Raw genomic sequence first — 15,650 nt, forward strand, 5'->3', positions numbered from 1 at the left:
TAGCTCCATTTGTAAATGTAAATATAAAAAAGCTATTAACATTGTGGTCGAGGGCTTGGAAACAAAGGATGTCCAGGGCTACGTTAGGTCCACTTTAGTAACAAAGACGCGTTGTCAGTCTGGTTTCAGATGCGGGTTTGTGGCAAGGACTTCTCTATGTGCGACAAGTTATTTATTACTACTGTATACAAACAGTTTGATTTCCTTTAGTGTAAAGTTAGCTTAGGTCAGCACTTCCAGGAAGTCGCAAATCAGTCCTGTATGATAGCTAATGGGCCTCATTCACATCCGTGTTAGAGTGGCTCCCATCAAGATTAGCTTCGACTTATAGACAGGGATTAGTACCAACGTTGAGTCAGCGTCTTGCCCCAAATTCCAAAGCACACCATCCGTTCTCCTTCAGTACCCAGGCAACTACGAACCATAAGTGCTGGTATTAAGCTTCAGATTTAAGTGCAAGAATGAACTAAACAGCCGTTGTTCTATGGTTTCTAACGCTCCATGAATCTAGCAGATGCGTTGCTACTAGTAAAGTAAAGGATTTATGTGTGTTCCAATTTCTGTTATTTTAAGAATTGTTGGTTTGTTGTTAGAGTCTTTGTGAGCTAGCAACAGCCAGCTCCTCTATTATCAGAACAAAAGGGCGTTTCGAATTATAGCCCAAATTGTTATTCTGATTGAGTCCATGAAAGGAATAATGTTGGTACTCTTTCATAGCAGTGCTGGCCCTTCGTCTGCGTTTAAGGCCACGCTAGGGTGTATTGTTTGCGTGGCTTGCAGCTCGGGTCGGGGGTGCAAGATGGCGTCTACATAATGCACCGTCCTTCAGAGTAGGCTTGGGAATGCGCTATCGACAGTGCTATTTTCCAAGAAACGTGCTGCGCGTGCTCCACGCACATTTTTACGAAGTCACGATGAGACTGATCTTGATAGTTTTACCCAAAATATCTTCAAAAAGTGTAAAAAAGGTGAAGTTGAGAGAGATGGTAGGGCAACTGCACTCAACTTCAACTACCAACTAGCAGGTCTAGGAGAAGTAATAAATTTCGGTGATAGTTAGTTAGGTACCATCTGTATGCAGGCCCAAACCGAAAAGTGGGAAAGTTGCTTAGTTACACGACGGCTAACTGAAGAGAGTACCTACCTATCACCATTTCCATCTTACTCTACGTGCACCTCACTTGCAATAACGAGGATATCATTCTAACGAACTACGAACTATAGAATACGATACGATAGATGCATTTGAAAACAACATAGTATCAAGTTGTGGTAGTCGTACTATAAATTCCATCGTCTTAGCGCCGGCCTACCTGTGGAGTGTAAAAAAACTATATTCTGGCTCCGTTTGAGGGCCGAGTCGGCGCTTTTGAAATAATTTATAAGGTTCTACCTTTCTCGGAATTTCGAAATCTCTGCTCGATAGCCCCGCGCTCAGCCCGCAGCATCAGGGAAGGGAATGTAACGGATTTGGATTGGAAAAAATGGTCTTTGTACTATCACGATGGTATTGTAGATTCGTAGCCGCTTTGTGTCGATAGTTTTCGAAACGTTGTAGTCTAAATTTAATAACGTTTCAGTAAATTATCTTAAATACATTTCGAAAAGACACAATAGTCCAAAACATATAATAAGTGAATAAGTATGTCCAAAATACCAATAATACTGAATGAGTGGTTTACGTACCTACTGAAGGCATTACCAATAACTACTTATATAGAGCACCTTTGTAATCTTACTGTAGATGTGACCCTTGAACTCAGCTTCCACTAAGATAAGCTGTGACCTCAGACAAGTCACCCACCCTGGATGTTACCTTGAATAACGAATGATGTTACTTATGAATATGTTTGCCAAGTGTACGACTTTGCTTATAATGAACATGGTGATCTAAAGTTGCTTCAATCAATCTAAAAAGGGCGTGTGTGTGATAAGAAATGTGGCTAGGTATAGGTTGTAGTTGTGTCTATTACCCGTATACCTTCCATGGTACAGACAGACAACCTCAAAATAATTTTCGTGTAAAAGTTCAGGCCAACATTCGTTCCGTCCTAAACCAAGAGCCAAGAGCAGGCATGGAGTGGATTTCTCAGAAAAGCGGACCGCATTCCTCAACGCGCCTTCCCATTGGACCCAACTTAGCTCTCACACTGCAAGCCATAGACATTGGTTTAGCGAGATCACTTGACATTTTTGTCTAACGCCTGCATTTTTTACCAAGTTTTTACAACTTCTGTTTTTAGGCCTGTCTTTGCCGGGGGTTTTGGAAAGCATTTTGGGTTCTTTTGCAACACCATGTTTCCGATCCTATATGCAAAGAACTGTTGGAAATGGATAGTATGTAACTAGACAAGACGACAAAATCCTATTCTGTTTTGCATTTGGGAAAAAGTTCCACTCCTGCATTAAATGCCCCAAGAAGTTTAATGATCTCTCTGCATTAGATTATGCAGTCAGTCACGAACGAAGCGGAGTGAATGCGCTGAGGCTTACCGCCCCTGCCCCGCGCCCCTCCCCTCACCGTCGTGCCGGGTTCATTCATTAAAATATGCATTTATTATATGCTTACATAGACTGCCTCAGCGGTATCCTATTACAGTCATTTAAGCTACATCAGTAAAGTTCACGGTAATCCGTTCAAAAGTTGCATTTCGATGAAATATGATTATGACACTATGCCTTGTTTTAATTTGTTTAGATTTAGTATACCGAAGGTAAATATATTTAGCCATTTCTTTCTTGGCAGACATGACCGACCCAGTGCCGATTTTGACATTTTTCAGAGCTTAATAAACTTATAGTAAGAGAAACCCTGCGCACGGGGTATAGCTATTTTCATGAAATTTTGAAACAGTTTAAATTTGTGGACCAGTCAAACATGCGAGCCGGCGGCGGCGGGACAAACTATAGCTGAAGTTTCTGAAGTAAGTAATGTGAGGACTGAACGTGACTTACATTTTGTCCAGTCGAAGTCCATCCATACGAACCTTTACACTTTGGGAAGCAGCAACGTAGGTGTACCACTGAGTCCTGCAAAGATTTTGCCATGAAGATGTAGAGTAATTACCACGGCAAGTAATGTGAAAGGATGAAGAAGGCGACGACAGATAGCGTTTTGGAGCTCCTTGGGATAACTTTTTCCTACAGTGTAAGATGATTAGCCGATGAAGCTGATGAATTTACTATGAATAGTAAGTTAAAAGCTGAAGAACACCCGGCACTATGCATGAAATATTTAAGGCTCTTAGAGCCATCCCCAAATTTGTAAAGAATTCAAAGACGGTCTTATTAATTCAAGTAATCACAGGGTGCGTTGGGGCTTGGATGTGGCACGGACAGACAATGGCGGAATTTAGGTAGTTTGGCGGGTCGAAGGGAGCTCTGACAGCTGCGGAGCACGTGGCAGCTGACGCCCGCGCGGCAAGCTGCCATCGCACCTGCCATCCCGCCAAACTTCAAAAATGGAACATCGTTTTTTTCTTCACAATAAAGGCATCTGGCGGTATTTCCAGCCAGCATGCTCAATGCATCTGCCTGTCTTGATTATTTTTTATTTCAGATGAATTTATAGTTGCATAAGGAATAAGGTAAGAAAAGAACCCAAGTGCCTGCAGGGTCTTGCCGAAAGGTGTCGTTCAGCATACAACTCGACATAGCTAATCAACCAATCTACTACTAAGTATAGGTACTTGTTCTACATTGTTTACCCCTTTAAATTCTAAACTGTCTTCCTAAACCATGCTTGGGCTCAGGACCACTACGGTCTCTGTCGTGAAAAGCGGGAGCTTACGTTAGGACAACACCCACACTCCTCCATTACCTCGATTACCACATTTGAAAAACTTTATTCCTAAGCACTCAAAAAGCGGATTTGTCTATTTTAATGAAAATTTTAAGAGTCAATATTTCAAAAACTTTCAAATTTTTGGTAGGTAGTCATTAATATAGCGATAAGCATCCGTTGCTTACGAGCTGACCTATCAGCCCTCCAAGGCATGACGTTGAGATTACCTACCTGTGTTTGCGGTATCAGAGTTATGCACGTTGATATATGAATTCAATGTCATTTTAATTATACCTACACCTACACTTATCGCTCAGATGCTAGGTATTAAACCTAGTCACATTATATGCTATGCGGGGAATCAGATTTACCAAAGCACCGCGCACGGTCACTCACTAGTCGCGCGTCTACGTTCTACAGCCTGGCAAAAAATTGTAGAAAACAAAAAAGGACGAATTTGGAAATTTAGTTCATCATTGCCTTGTACTTGTACCTACTTACCTACTTTTTAAGTACTTATGGTTAAAATAATATGTCGATTAAGAATCAATAGTTATAATATATAAAAAATTAAGGTATTAATATTTTTTATTAAATAAATAAATATGTGGGGACATCTCACACACGGCCATCCGACCCCAAGCTAGGCAGAACCTGTGTTATGGGTGTCGGATAGCTGATATATCTACACAAATACATAGATAGATAGATATTAAATATAAATAATTATTGAGTTTCCATTTCAGTTTTCTAATCTTTTTTGCCAGGCTGTAAGTTCTTTAAGTGTTCTATAATAAAGGAAACTAAGTTCTGAGTGCTTGGAAACATTGTGAAGGTGAATAACAAGTGATAGAAATAAAAAGGTACTTACCTACTTAGGTACCTATAAGTACAATATTCTTAATTTTAATAGTGCTTTGGTTTTATATCTAGTTCTAATAACTGATTCAATAGATAATCATTCTAAGTATTTCAGTGAGTAAACAAAAACTTACTGACCTCTATGGTCGTACATTGTGCATCTGTCTTGTCTTTGTCTATTTAAACTTTTTTTCATTCAATAAATTCATAAGTTTCCATTTTCTTATTTCTGAAATAAAAATAATAATGATAAAGTGAAAATGATTATAATATTATGTGAATATTGTAAATGGCATAAATCATCGCAAAACCAACTTTCAGCATGTATTGACAACGGCATTGTTGGAAAACAGGTTAAATCATACCTAACCTGAAATTGAAATTTATAACTGCGGGTTATGGAAGCAAACACAAGCAAAGTTTCTGAAAATGCTACTGCTGAAAAAGAGAGGAATGAAGCAGCCAAGGCAGGGAATGGTAAGTGCATAATAACTACCTACCAACTAACTGATATCTATTCAAAAGAAGTAGCTAAAATGAGTGGATGAATATCAAACTGCCATATGTCCACCTACCCGAAAAATTGACTTTTTGATTTGGTCGTGTTCTCCGTTAAAATATCAGTTTGCCTATGCCCTTCAAGTTCCAATAACTGCAAGGCATCCATGAGAAAAAAGCCGTTAAAAAAGTAAGTTTTTTTCAAATCCTTTTAAGTCTAACCGTTTCGCATTACAAACTTTCACAAGTCCATTCCGGCCAATCACAGAGCGTAATTTTTTCAACATGGCGTCAGTCTTGGTGAGAATTTCGAGACTGTGGTGTGTGCTCCCAGTGTTTTATAACGAATATGAATGAAAATGTTGAGGAAATTGTGATTGTGGACCCTGATAAAGCTCGGAAAAGGAACAGATTGAAGAGTGTAGCAAAAAAACGACAGAAAACTATGGCGAAGTAAGTTTAAAACCCCTTTTTTCCAACCCACGTGTCAATCACAAAGCATTTTCGTAGTAAACACACGGCCGTATCGGGTAGAATATAATACGGTAGGTTGTTATTTTTCTACCGATAAATTTTGGTTGATTAAGTTCATTGTATTTAATAGAATATAGACTACATTAGTCTTACTGAGTCCGGCCCATGATATAAGTATTTTTCAAACAACTATAAGTCCTTATGACTCATATCAAAACAGCATAAGTCTTGTATGGGCATATCAAACTGCTATAAGTGCAAACTGTTTATTAACTTTTACGCCTTTCTATGAGTGTTATAATGGATTTGTTTATTAAAATACATTCTCAAGGTCACAAGTCAACTGATTAAATCACGGGGCAAGTTCTATGACCATTAAATAATAGAGAAAACAAAAACCTCCATTTCCCAAATTTTGCGTGGACGTGACGTATGGCAGTTTGATATTCATCCACTCTGAGTGGATGAATATCAAACTGCCATATGTCCACCTACCCGAAAAATTGACTTTTTGATTTGGTCGTGTTCTCCGTTAAAATATCAGTTTGCCTATGCCCTTCAAGTTCCAATAACTGCAAGGCATCCATGAGAAAAAAGCCGTTAAAAAAGTAAGTTTTTTTCAAATCCTTTTAAGTCTAACCGTTTCGCATTACAAACTTTCACAAGTCCATTCCGGCCAATCACAGAGCGTAATTTTTTCAACATGGCGTCAGTCTTGGTGAGAATTTCGAGACTGTGGTGTGTGCTCCCAGTGTTTTATAACGAATATGAATGAAAATGTTGAGGAAATTGTGATTGTGGACCCTGATAAAGCTCGGAAAAGGAACAGATTGAAGAGTGTAGCAAAAAAACGACAGAAAACTATGGCGAAGTAAGTTTAAAACCCCTTTTTTCCAACCCACGTGTCAATCACAAAGCATTTTCGTAGTAAACACACGGCCGTATCGGGTAGAATATAATACGGTAGGTTGTTATTTTTCTACCGATAAATTTTGGTTGATTAAGTTCATTGTATTTAATAGAATATAGACTACATTAGTCTTACTGAGTCCGGCCCATGATATAAGTATTTTTCAAACAACTATAAGTCCTTATGACTCATATCAAAACAGCATAAGTCTTGTATGGGCATATCAAACTGCTATAAGTGCAAACTGTTTATTAACTTTTACGCCTTTCTATGAGTGTTATAATGGATTTGTTTATTAAAATACATTCTCAAGGTCACAAGTCAACTGATTAAATCACGGGGCAAGTTCTATGACCATTAAATAATAGAGAAAACAAAAACCTCCATTTCCCAAATTTTGCGTGGACGTGACGTATGGCAGTTTGATATTCATCCACTCAAATGTCGAGTGACTAAAAGCTAAACACCAGATATAAAACAAGTAGTTACTCACCTAAATACTTACGGATTATTTTATGCTTATACTTAGTTAAGGTAGCTTTGCCAAATAATTTTGATTGCCTCGACTACGACTTTTTCCTTCGGCAGTAGCACTAAAATCTGTAGTGGTGTGATAAGCCACTATCGATTGTTTACTTAACTATCGATAGTTAAAGAAAAAAAACCCCGATATTATCGATAGTATTGTAGTAGATTAGATGAAATGTCGATACTATTGATAGGCTGCTAGGTAGGTAAGAACATGTTTATGGGGTCAAACTAATAATAACCTAGTTATATTAAATTAAGTATATTTTGAGATTTATACCTACTTACCAAATTAACGTATTCACAAAGGTTGGTACATTTAACCAAAAAATGTTAACAAGTTCAAAAAGTAAAAAAGGTAATTTTCGTCACTCACCCTCGAACAGTGTTACCCACTTCATCAGCGAAGTTTTCTACTATTTTCTTCCAATAATATGGATACCTACCTACCTATTATTCTTGGAGAGTCAGAGGGTTTTTATTTTTAGCTGTTCAAAACTATATATGTAGGTAACATCACTGTATTTCGGTTCAGTTATGTACGATTGAATTTATAGCCTCGCCTAGACTCCCCAGGTGACCTACCTACTTACTTACCTACCTACTACCTTTCATCACAATGATAAACACTAGTGTTAGGTGACAAAGTGACACGCTAAGGAGAAACCGTGACACCCATAATACCCAGTATTACAGATGGGGTTGCATACTAAAAAATATTATTTACTTATTGTAGAATGTAGATAAACAACCACCAAATTTATACAAGACATGAATAGTTATAAATATGATGGCTTGTCATAATCTAATCACCAAACCATACCAACGGAGTGCCATATAAAAAAGTCTACTTATTTAGTAGAATCATTTAAAAAATCTACCACACTTGGCACTGCGAACCGGAGCTATTACAGCAATATGCCTTTTTAACGCGCTAGAAAGAGATAGCGAGCTCGACTCGCGGTCGTCCTCACGCGCTGTCACTTCACATTGCGATTGCGCTGGGCGGCGCGGGGCGCGTTCCCGAATCGTCGAGTCGAGAAGTCACACAGACTGCGCTAGTGGCTGCGAGTTTCGCGCTCTCGACGGAAGTGTGTGGTGCGTGCTTGTTCTGAGTGTCAGTGAGAGTGAGAACAGCTGATATTGTTATCAATTTGGATGTGGCCGTATAATATTACACAGTGAAGCTCTTTATGAATTCCTTGGATTGCTCTTTTCGTGCTGAGGACAAATTGAAAGGTAATTTTCCTACCTATGTGGAAAGAAACGATCACACATACCTTTATGACGTGTATGTATCTAATTTGGAACGAGGGCGATTTCGATTTAGTCAAGAGCCTTGAGCTTATTGTGTTTGTATTTATATGGATGTTAATCCTAGTACATTATAGTTAAAGCTAAAGTAATTAATTTAACACGTATCTCCAATAAACAATTGTTTTACAACTAACCTCCTGTTATTCTATTTCAAACATAACCTCAAAATGTCTACTTTATTGACTGTATTCGGGAAGCATTTTACTTTTTGTTTACATGGTATATATTTTTTATTACACTGACCAAATTAGTCAAAATATTATTATTAGTGTTTTAATATTATACCTAATTATTTATTTGTAACATGTCCAGTAGAATGGCATATGTGGCAATGTATCTGCTGTGTTTTTCGCAGGTTTCTCTTTACTTGTTTAAAGAATACCATTGTTGTTATAACATAGTTGCTATAAAATTTGTATCCACAATGAAATGCACTTCTTATTGATGGGTTAAGTACTACCTACTAAGTGTGTAGAATCATTAGTTATTAGGGATTTTTCCTCATTGATAACACACTGTGTAAATACCAGTATTACTTAAACACCCAGTCATAATACTAAATGATTACAGTTCTTAGAAACATTGATAAATTCTTGTTATCAGTAAATTACATTTAAAAGTACAACACTGTAAGCAACATTGGATAGTATTTATTAACCTTTGAAGCTATTCAAATGGCTTTACTGGTGAGGCAGTTCATTTTTTATGGTAGATTTTTTTGTTGCGAGAAACATGTTTGGCAGTCGGCCTTGTCAACCTACTGGGGCCTCTTGCTACACAATGTTATGGCATGACCTCACTATTTGGCACTAGTACTTACTATGGATTCTGTAACACCATGTTATTACCATGGTAAGTATATTTTCATACTTAAATATGACTGTGTAGTGCAATGTTAATAACACTTATACTAAAAAGAGTTTCCATAAAGTCTTAAAACATTTTTTAAATCATAAATTGATACTTGTGGCGCCATCTATATGTATGTTTTCGCAGCTGCAGCTCTGCAAATCATGAAGGAAAATTACCATTGCTCACTTTCCTACGATTCCATGTAATTTGAGGATGCTAGAGGTTCCTGGTAATTACAGAGAATTTGAAATCAGTCCTGCACTGCACCCACAGTTGTTTCTCAACCCACAATCCTAGTAAATGAACTCAAGCATAATGTGCTTATCTATACTAAATAACATAATATGTCCTCTTTATACTACAAAGAAGTATATGTTGACATCATACTTAAATTTACCAAAATGTTATAAATAAGCCACAATGGTCAGAATTGGTTCCCATCAGTTTACTTCTATTATAGTGCCTTGCTAGTAAAGTGCATAAGGTCAATTACGCCCAAATTAGGCGCCGCCGCCTGAGAGGCACAACCATTTCGTCCCAACTTTGTCTATAGAATCTATATTATAGTTCATACATAAATCTTCGTAAAATAATAGGTACTAAACCTATGAATCTACTTAAGTATTTCCTTACACATTCTTGATCACTATATTTCAAATAAGTAATACTTATGTACTACTTATAGTTGAAGACGCGAAGATCGAGTATGAGTATTTTAATAAAACGGCTCTCAAAGGCGCTGCCGGCTCAGCATCAGCTTGTTAAAGTCTGCACGCTTTTTTCTCTTGTTGGAGCGGCCTTTGGGAAACTTTGGCCGTGGAATGCAGTCAGCCCGCGGCGCAGTCTCGCTGCCAGGGCACTTACATTATACGAGCGCTGTGTCGGCACCAGCGGCTTTCTACATAGCGGCCAATCGCGAGATTCTACCGACCGAGGAATTATTGTAGGTACCTATATCTTTGTTGTCGGTAAATGGAGATAAAGCTTTCAGCACCTGAAACATAAGAAAAACTTGGCATGAGCCTAAAGCTTTTCTTTCAAAGAATATCGAAGCCTAAAAACAGTTTTCGAAACGAAAGGATCCTCAACTATAGAAATCACTAGAGTACATTTTTTTCATGTGCGCCATCTGGCGGATGTTCGCTTCCGCCGAAACTTTCCGGTCTTTTATCGTTCAGTTTATTTTTCCATCCTTTATGATGAGAGAAGCCAGCGGTGTTTATGTTTACTCAGTAAAATGTGGTGCGCCGTCCTAATTAGTCCTTTCATAACTTCCCACTCGACGCAATAGGTTGAATGAAACATGGTACAGAACGCATAAACTGTGTTTATATCCGTTGAAAACACGTATAAGCGATAGCATAATCTAGCAACTAGAGAGAGCAATGCAATGCAATGGTACGTTAGGTGCGTAGGCGCTATAGTCGCGGGAATGGAATTTGAAAGCCGAGCGCCGACCACCCATAGGCATGAGAACAAGCCTGCCTCCCCTTCCCCACGCTCAGGCCGCATACTTTCGGCCGGCGCCGCCTATCGCCTCTCTCCTATAGCCACAATGCTGAATTTCATTTGCTTTTTGCGGCGAGCCGTGGCAGGGCCTTGGATGCAATCTACTTTTACACGTTTTTTTTCATAATGAACCAGTTCGTTGGTTATGCTTAACCATCGTTAAACTGTAACAGCATGTTTCTCAGTTTCGCAATTATGTTCTAATTATGTCACTATAGCTAACGCTCCTAGTAATTATTTAAGGAAATAACAGACCTAAATAGATATCAGCTATGTAATGACATAAACAAAGTCATTACCGTCTTCTTGGAGTACTGTCCGCATTCCAGTAACTTTTTTTGGTTGAGTTTTTTTAATCCGGCGTTAGAGCGGCCCAGCAGTACCGCCACATTCCACGGGCCCTTTTTTACGTTGTGTGGTCGCGGTTTCCGCTGAGGACGGCAACGTCGGGCTTCAAATATGAATGAAATCCAGTCGGGAGTGAGCGGAGCGGCAACGCCGCACCAGACGCCGCCTGATTGAGAACTTTAGTACTCTCCCGCAGCGGCGCTCGCGTCCGCCCGCAGACAGCCGCGTCCTTATGACGAGCCCTACAACATTAATACACGCAGCCTTTACACGCCGCATTAGTCTCCGCCGTCGCAGCGCATACACTCTATGATATCGCGCCAGTCCTGATACTCCTGATGGATGAAATTATTTTCAGCACAGCAGCCGAATTGCGTCGTTAGCAATCTATTGAATAGATGTATAGTTTAGTTACATATATTAATGACAACAAAGGGCCGACACAGCTGTGCAGTGCCAGAAAGGAAAGTCCCCTTCAAAGGGCAAATTTGGAACCCCTCGAAATTACGTACGCATGCGCAGAGGGGTGGTCATTGAGCGACGCAGCCAGTCGGCACTACCGTCGGAGCGATGCTCGAGCCAACGGTACCAGCTCTGAAAATATATACAAAATATCATCCTCTTAATCAGTTTTTCATCAATTTGTGCATAGAACAATGTGTATTAGCAGTGTGACGTGAACTTTAGTGTTAGTGATTGTAGTGAAGTCAAAATGCCTCTCCTAATCGACAGAAACCACTTAAATGGTAAATATCGATCGGTGTATTGTTTGGCAGTGCGGCCATTGCCTTGATGCGTTCAGTGTTTTGTTTCAATTTCAGACAGTTAGGTTCGATTTTGGTTAAATTCCAGCAGTTACTAATTATCAACATGAAGAAATCTTACGAAAATCATAAACACACGTATCAAGATTAGCTATGTACCTACTTACATACCTAACTGTAAGAAATATTAAGTCGTGTCTACTACATCATTCGTATAATACTTATTATTGCAGTCACGTTATTCAAAGTATCTATACTTTTGGATCCCTAAAAGGAATGTTATATTTTTGTTGTAAAAAAAATTGATTGCTCAGTACGTTGGGTGCATGCGCACTAGTCCCCGAGTGAGCGGGGGGCGCGGGGCGCGGGGCGGGAGCCGCGGGAATGGAATGTCGATGACGCAGCCGCCGGCCGGCCCCAGACTCGTTATGTGGAACTGTTCTCATCTACTACACAGCTATAGTACTCCACCATAGCATACCATAGCCCGCCGCGCCATGTTACATTCTCTGACTGTATGTTTTCGTTACTACGTACACAGATATAAATAAGATGGTATCGATAAGCCGAAGATAATAATAGATATCGAATACTAACATGAAGTTTTCGTTGTTACAGTGGCTGGAAGCTCCTCGGCTGCACCGCTGTCACCGCAAATGGCGCTCCAGGCTCTGATCAAGAATGCATCCCGCGACGCCAAGCTGCACTCGCTGGGGCTGGAGCTGATGCGGGGCGAGCCCGCGTCCGCCGACAAGACGGACAACAGCGACCCGCGCGCGCCGCGGCCCTTCGACGACGCGCCCGACATGCGCCGCGAGGACGAGCGCCTCAAGACCTTCGCCAAGTGGCCCGTCGCCTTCCTGCGCCCCGACACGCTCGCCAGCAACGGCTTCTACTACCTCGGCCGCGGCGACGAGGTGCGCTGCGCCTTCTGCAAGGTGGAGATCATGCGCTGGCAGGAGGGCGACGACCCCGCCGCCGACCACCAGCGCTGGGCGCCGCAGTGCCCCTTCCTGCGCCGCCGCGCCGCCGCCGCCCCCGACGGCGCCGCGCCCGCGGCCGGTCGCGACGAGTGCGGCGCGCGCGCCCCCGCCCGCACGCCCGGCCCCGTGCACCCGCAGTACGCCTCGCAGCCCGCGCGCATGCGCTCCTTCCGCGACTGGCCGCGCTCCATGCGCCAGAAGCCCGAGGAGCTCGCCGAGGCCGGCTTCTTCTACACCGGCCAGGGCGACAAGACCAAGTGCTTCTACTGCGACGGCGGCCTCAAGGACTGGGAGGACGACGACGTGCCGTGGGAGCAGCACGCGCGCTGGTTCGACCGCTGCGCCTTCGTGCAGCTCGTGAAGGGCCGCGACTACGTGCAGCAGGTCAAGTCGGAGGCGGCCGTGGTGCGCGCGCCCGCCGAGGCCAAGGAGCCCGCCCCCGCCCCTGCGCCTGCCGCCCCCTCCCCCGCGCCCGCCCCCGCCGCGCCCGCCGCCGACCAGCCGCCGGAGCCGCCGCTTGACGACTCCAAGCTGTGCAAGATCTGCTTCGCGGAGGAGCGCAACGTGTGCTTCGTGCCGTGCGGCCACGTGGTGGCGTGCGCGCGCTGCGCCCTGTCCACGGACAAGTGCCCCATGTGCCGGAGGACTTTCCAGAGTGCGGTGCGGTTGTACTACTCGTGAGGCCGCCCGGGCCGCGCCGGCCCCGCCCGGGACTCGATGCTAGTCATGGTTTAGTGTAGGGCGGCCGGGGCGTGCAGTGATGTGAGGCCGCGTCTACACGGGCGGGGGCTCGCAGGCGCCTCGAGTGACCCGCCTGCGAGCCTCGGCCGGTCCCACGGGGCGATACGGGTGCTGAAACCACTCGCCGATTCCACAGTACGCTTTCGATGGGAGAGGACTTGAAAGACTACGCTTAAACTGTGATTTACTAATTAATAATACCGAAGTCGCGCCGGCCCCGATGTCGGCTGATGGCCGCAGAGTTGACATGAGCAGGTCGTTGCATCTACATGTTGAAATGATTTTAAATTATTTATCAAAATTCAAATTAAGTATATCTGTATTATAACTATTGTAAATATATTTTATGTAGCTTATCATTTTGTCCCACCGGCTGAAAAATTGTGTCTTGTCATTGTTTTCGCGGCCATATTGTCTTATTTTTATTATCGAGGAAAGATGTGTGTGATCCATTTTAATCAAAAAGTGTGATAATCACGATTATCATCTTTCCTTAGACTTATTTCTGATGAAATCAATAGTAAGACACAATGTTAAAACGGACATGTAAATAATGAGAAATATTTTTTTGTAATGAGTAGTGCAGAAACTATACGAAACAAATTGTAATTGAATTTAAAATATCAATAGCACACCTATTCTTCTTTACTTGCTGCCAAACAATTTCAACAATTCTCTTAATGTTATTTCGTAAAATATTATAATTATTAATTCAAATGCACCTCATAAGTACTGACATTTAACTAAAGAGGAATATTTTTAAGTGACTATTAACTATGTTCCTTTTTTATAGTGTTCTAATATGACAGTAACTCTGTATATTAATTTATATTAAATATAATAGACATAATGATAAGCAGAGCGATTTAGTAATGTTCAAATAATTTCGTTTAAAGACACAAACTAATAACTGCATTTAATTTGTTCACTAGACATTTCAGAATTTAATTGTAGCTTCATTTAGCAATTATCACTACTTGGTAATTATTAAGTGTATTGTATGTAAAGTCCTGTTCATATTGTAGTGGGGATGTTGAAACATCTGAAATGGCAATTACCGTTTTGAGTAATCAAAACAAAAGGTATTGATTTATCTTCTGCAGCAACATTCTTGCGTCTTCACTCTAATATGTACAGACTACTAATTCGGCAATTCGCCTTTTGTTTTCGTAATTATAATTTCCAAACTGTTGATGTTATTAAAAGCTAAACAATGTTACATCACTCTTTTATTTCATTTACCACTCCGAAAGATATAAATTACAAATGCTCAAAGGAAAGTTCCATATTTAAATGATCCCTCAGGATTGCTCAGGATAGAACGAGGTAAAGAAAAATATTAACATGGCGGACAGACTCAGGCTATCTCTCTCTAGGCCTGTCAATAATTCTTTAAACTCACACATAATTATTAACAGCCGCCATTTTCATATTCTTTCATTATCTGCGAGTGTTATACTCATCCAAATCATTATCGAAATAATGAAGGATTTAAATCACCGAAGACTAGAGAAAAATGACAATGCAACAAGTAAGGTAAAAACATGATTAAAATCTAAACATAATAGGGCCGGGAGTCGCCATTTTGAAAAAATAAATCGAACCGAAAGTATCAAGCGATAAGTATCTCAGAAAAGGCACGGCCTGGGAAGCCCATTTACCCGGTAGGACGGCTTATAAGATTTTAAAGAAAATTCTAGTAAGAAAACTTAAATCTTATGTGAATGAACGGTAGCAAAAAAAACTCTTTTGGTCTAACTAGGATAGTCCCTTGAGGTACACAGAGGGGAACAAGCTAATTCATAAAAGACACTGGGAATTTTGTGGACTGTGTAAGTATCATCACAAGACTGGATAAGTTGGAAACATATGTGTTGTGATGACAGTGGTCTAGGTAAGCGACTGCGATGGCCAATAAGAAAATTAAGGGTGAAATCTTTGGAAGAGACCAATAGTTCCTATAGGAAATTTCTCCCTGGGAATCTTTCAAAAGTCACTACTAGCGTCATCTGGTTGTGACTACAGTAAACTTAGTACAACAGCTGTCGTTCGCCACCTCAGCTGTTCAATGAAATAACTGT

General features: G+C 41.1%; 1 protein-coding gene and 1 long non-coding RNA gene across 2 annotated transcripts; one reads left to right on the forward strand and one right to left on the reverse strand.

The window, feature by feature from the left end:
• Positions 1 to 4,510: 4,510 nt before the first annotated feature.
• Positions 4,511 to 7,728, reverse strand: LOC105385508. The gene is made up of 2 exons (XR_007267644.1): positions 7,021 to 7,728; positions 4,511 to 4,874 (listed from the first exon to the last, which is right to left on the reverse strand). It is a non-coding gene; the product is annotated as an uncharacterized LOC105385508 (long non-coding RNA).
• On the forward strand, positions 4,531 to 14,788 carry LOC105390589 (death-associated inhibitor of apoptosis 1). Its single transcript, XM_038113638.2, has 3 exons — positions 4,531 to 4,647; positions 4,967 to 5,122; positions 12,464 to 14,788. Exons 2-3 carry the CDS (start codon positions 5,044 to 5,046, stop codon positions 13,507 to 13,509), a joined length of 1,125 nt encoding a protein of 374 aa, XP_037969566.2. The 5' UTR covers positions 4,531 to 4,647; positions 4,967 to 5,043; the 3' UTR covers positions 13,510 to 14,788.
• The last annotated feature ends 862 nt before the right edge of the window (positions 14,789 to 15,650 follow it).

The sequence above is a fragment of the Plutella xylostella genome, chromosome 23, assembly GCF_932276165.1.
Source record: "Plutella xylostella chromosome 23, ilPluXylo3.1, whole genome shotgun sequence".
NCBI lineage: Eukaryota > Metazoa > Arthropoda > Insecta > Lepidoptera > Plutellidae > Plutella > Plutella xylostella.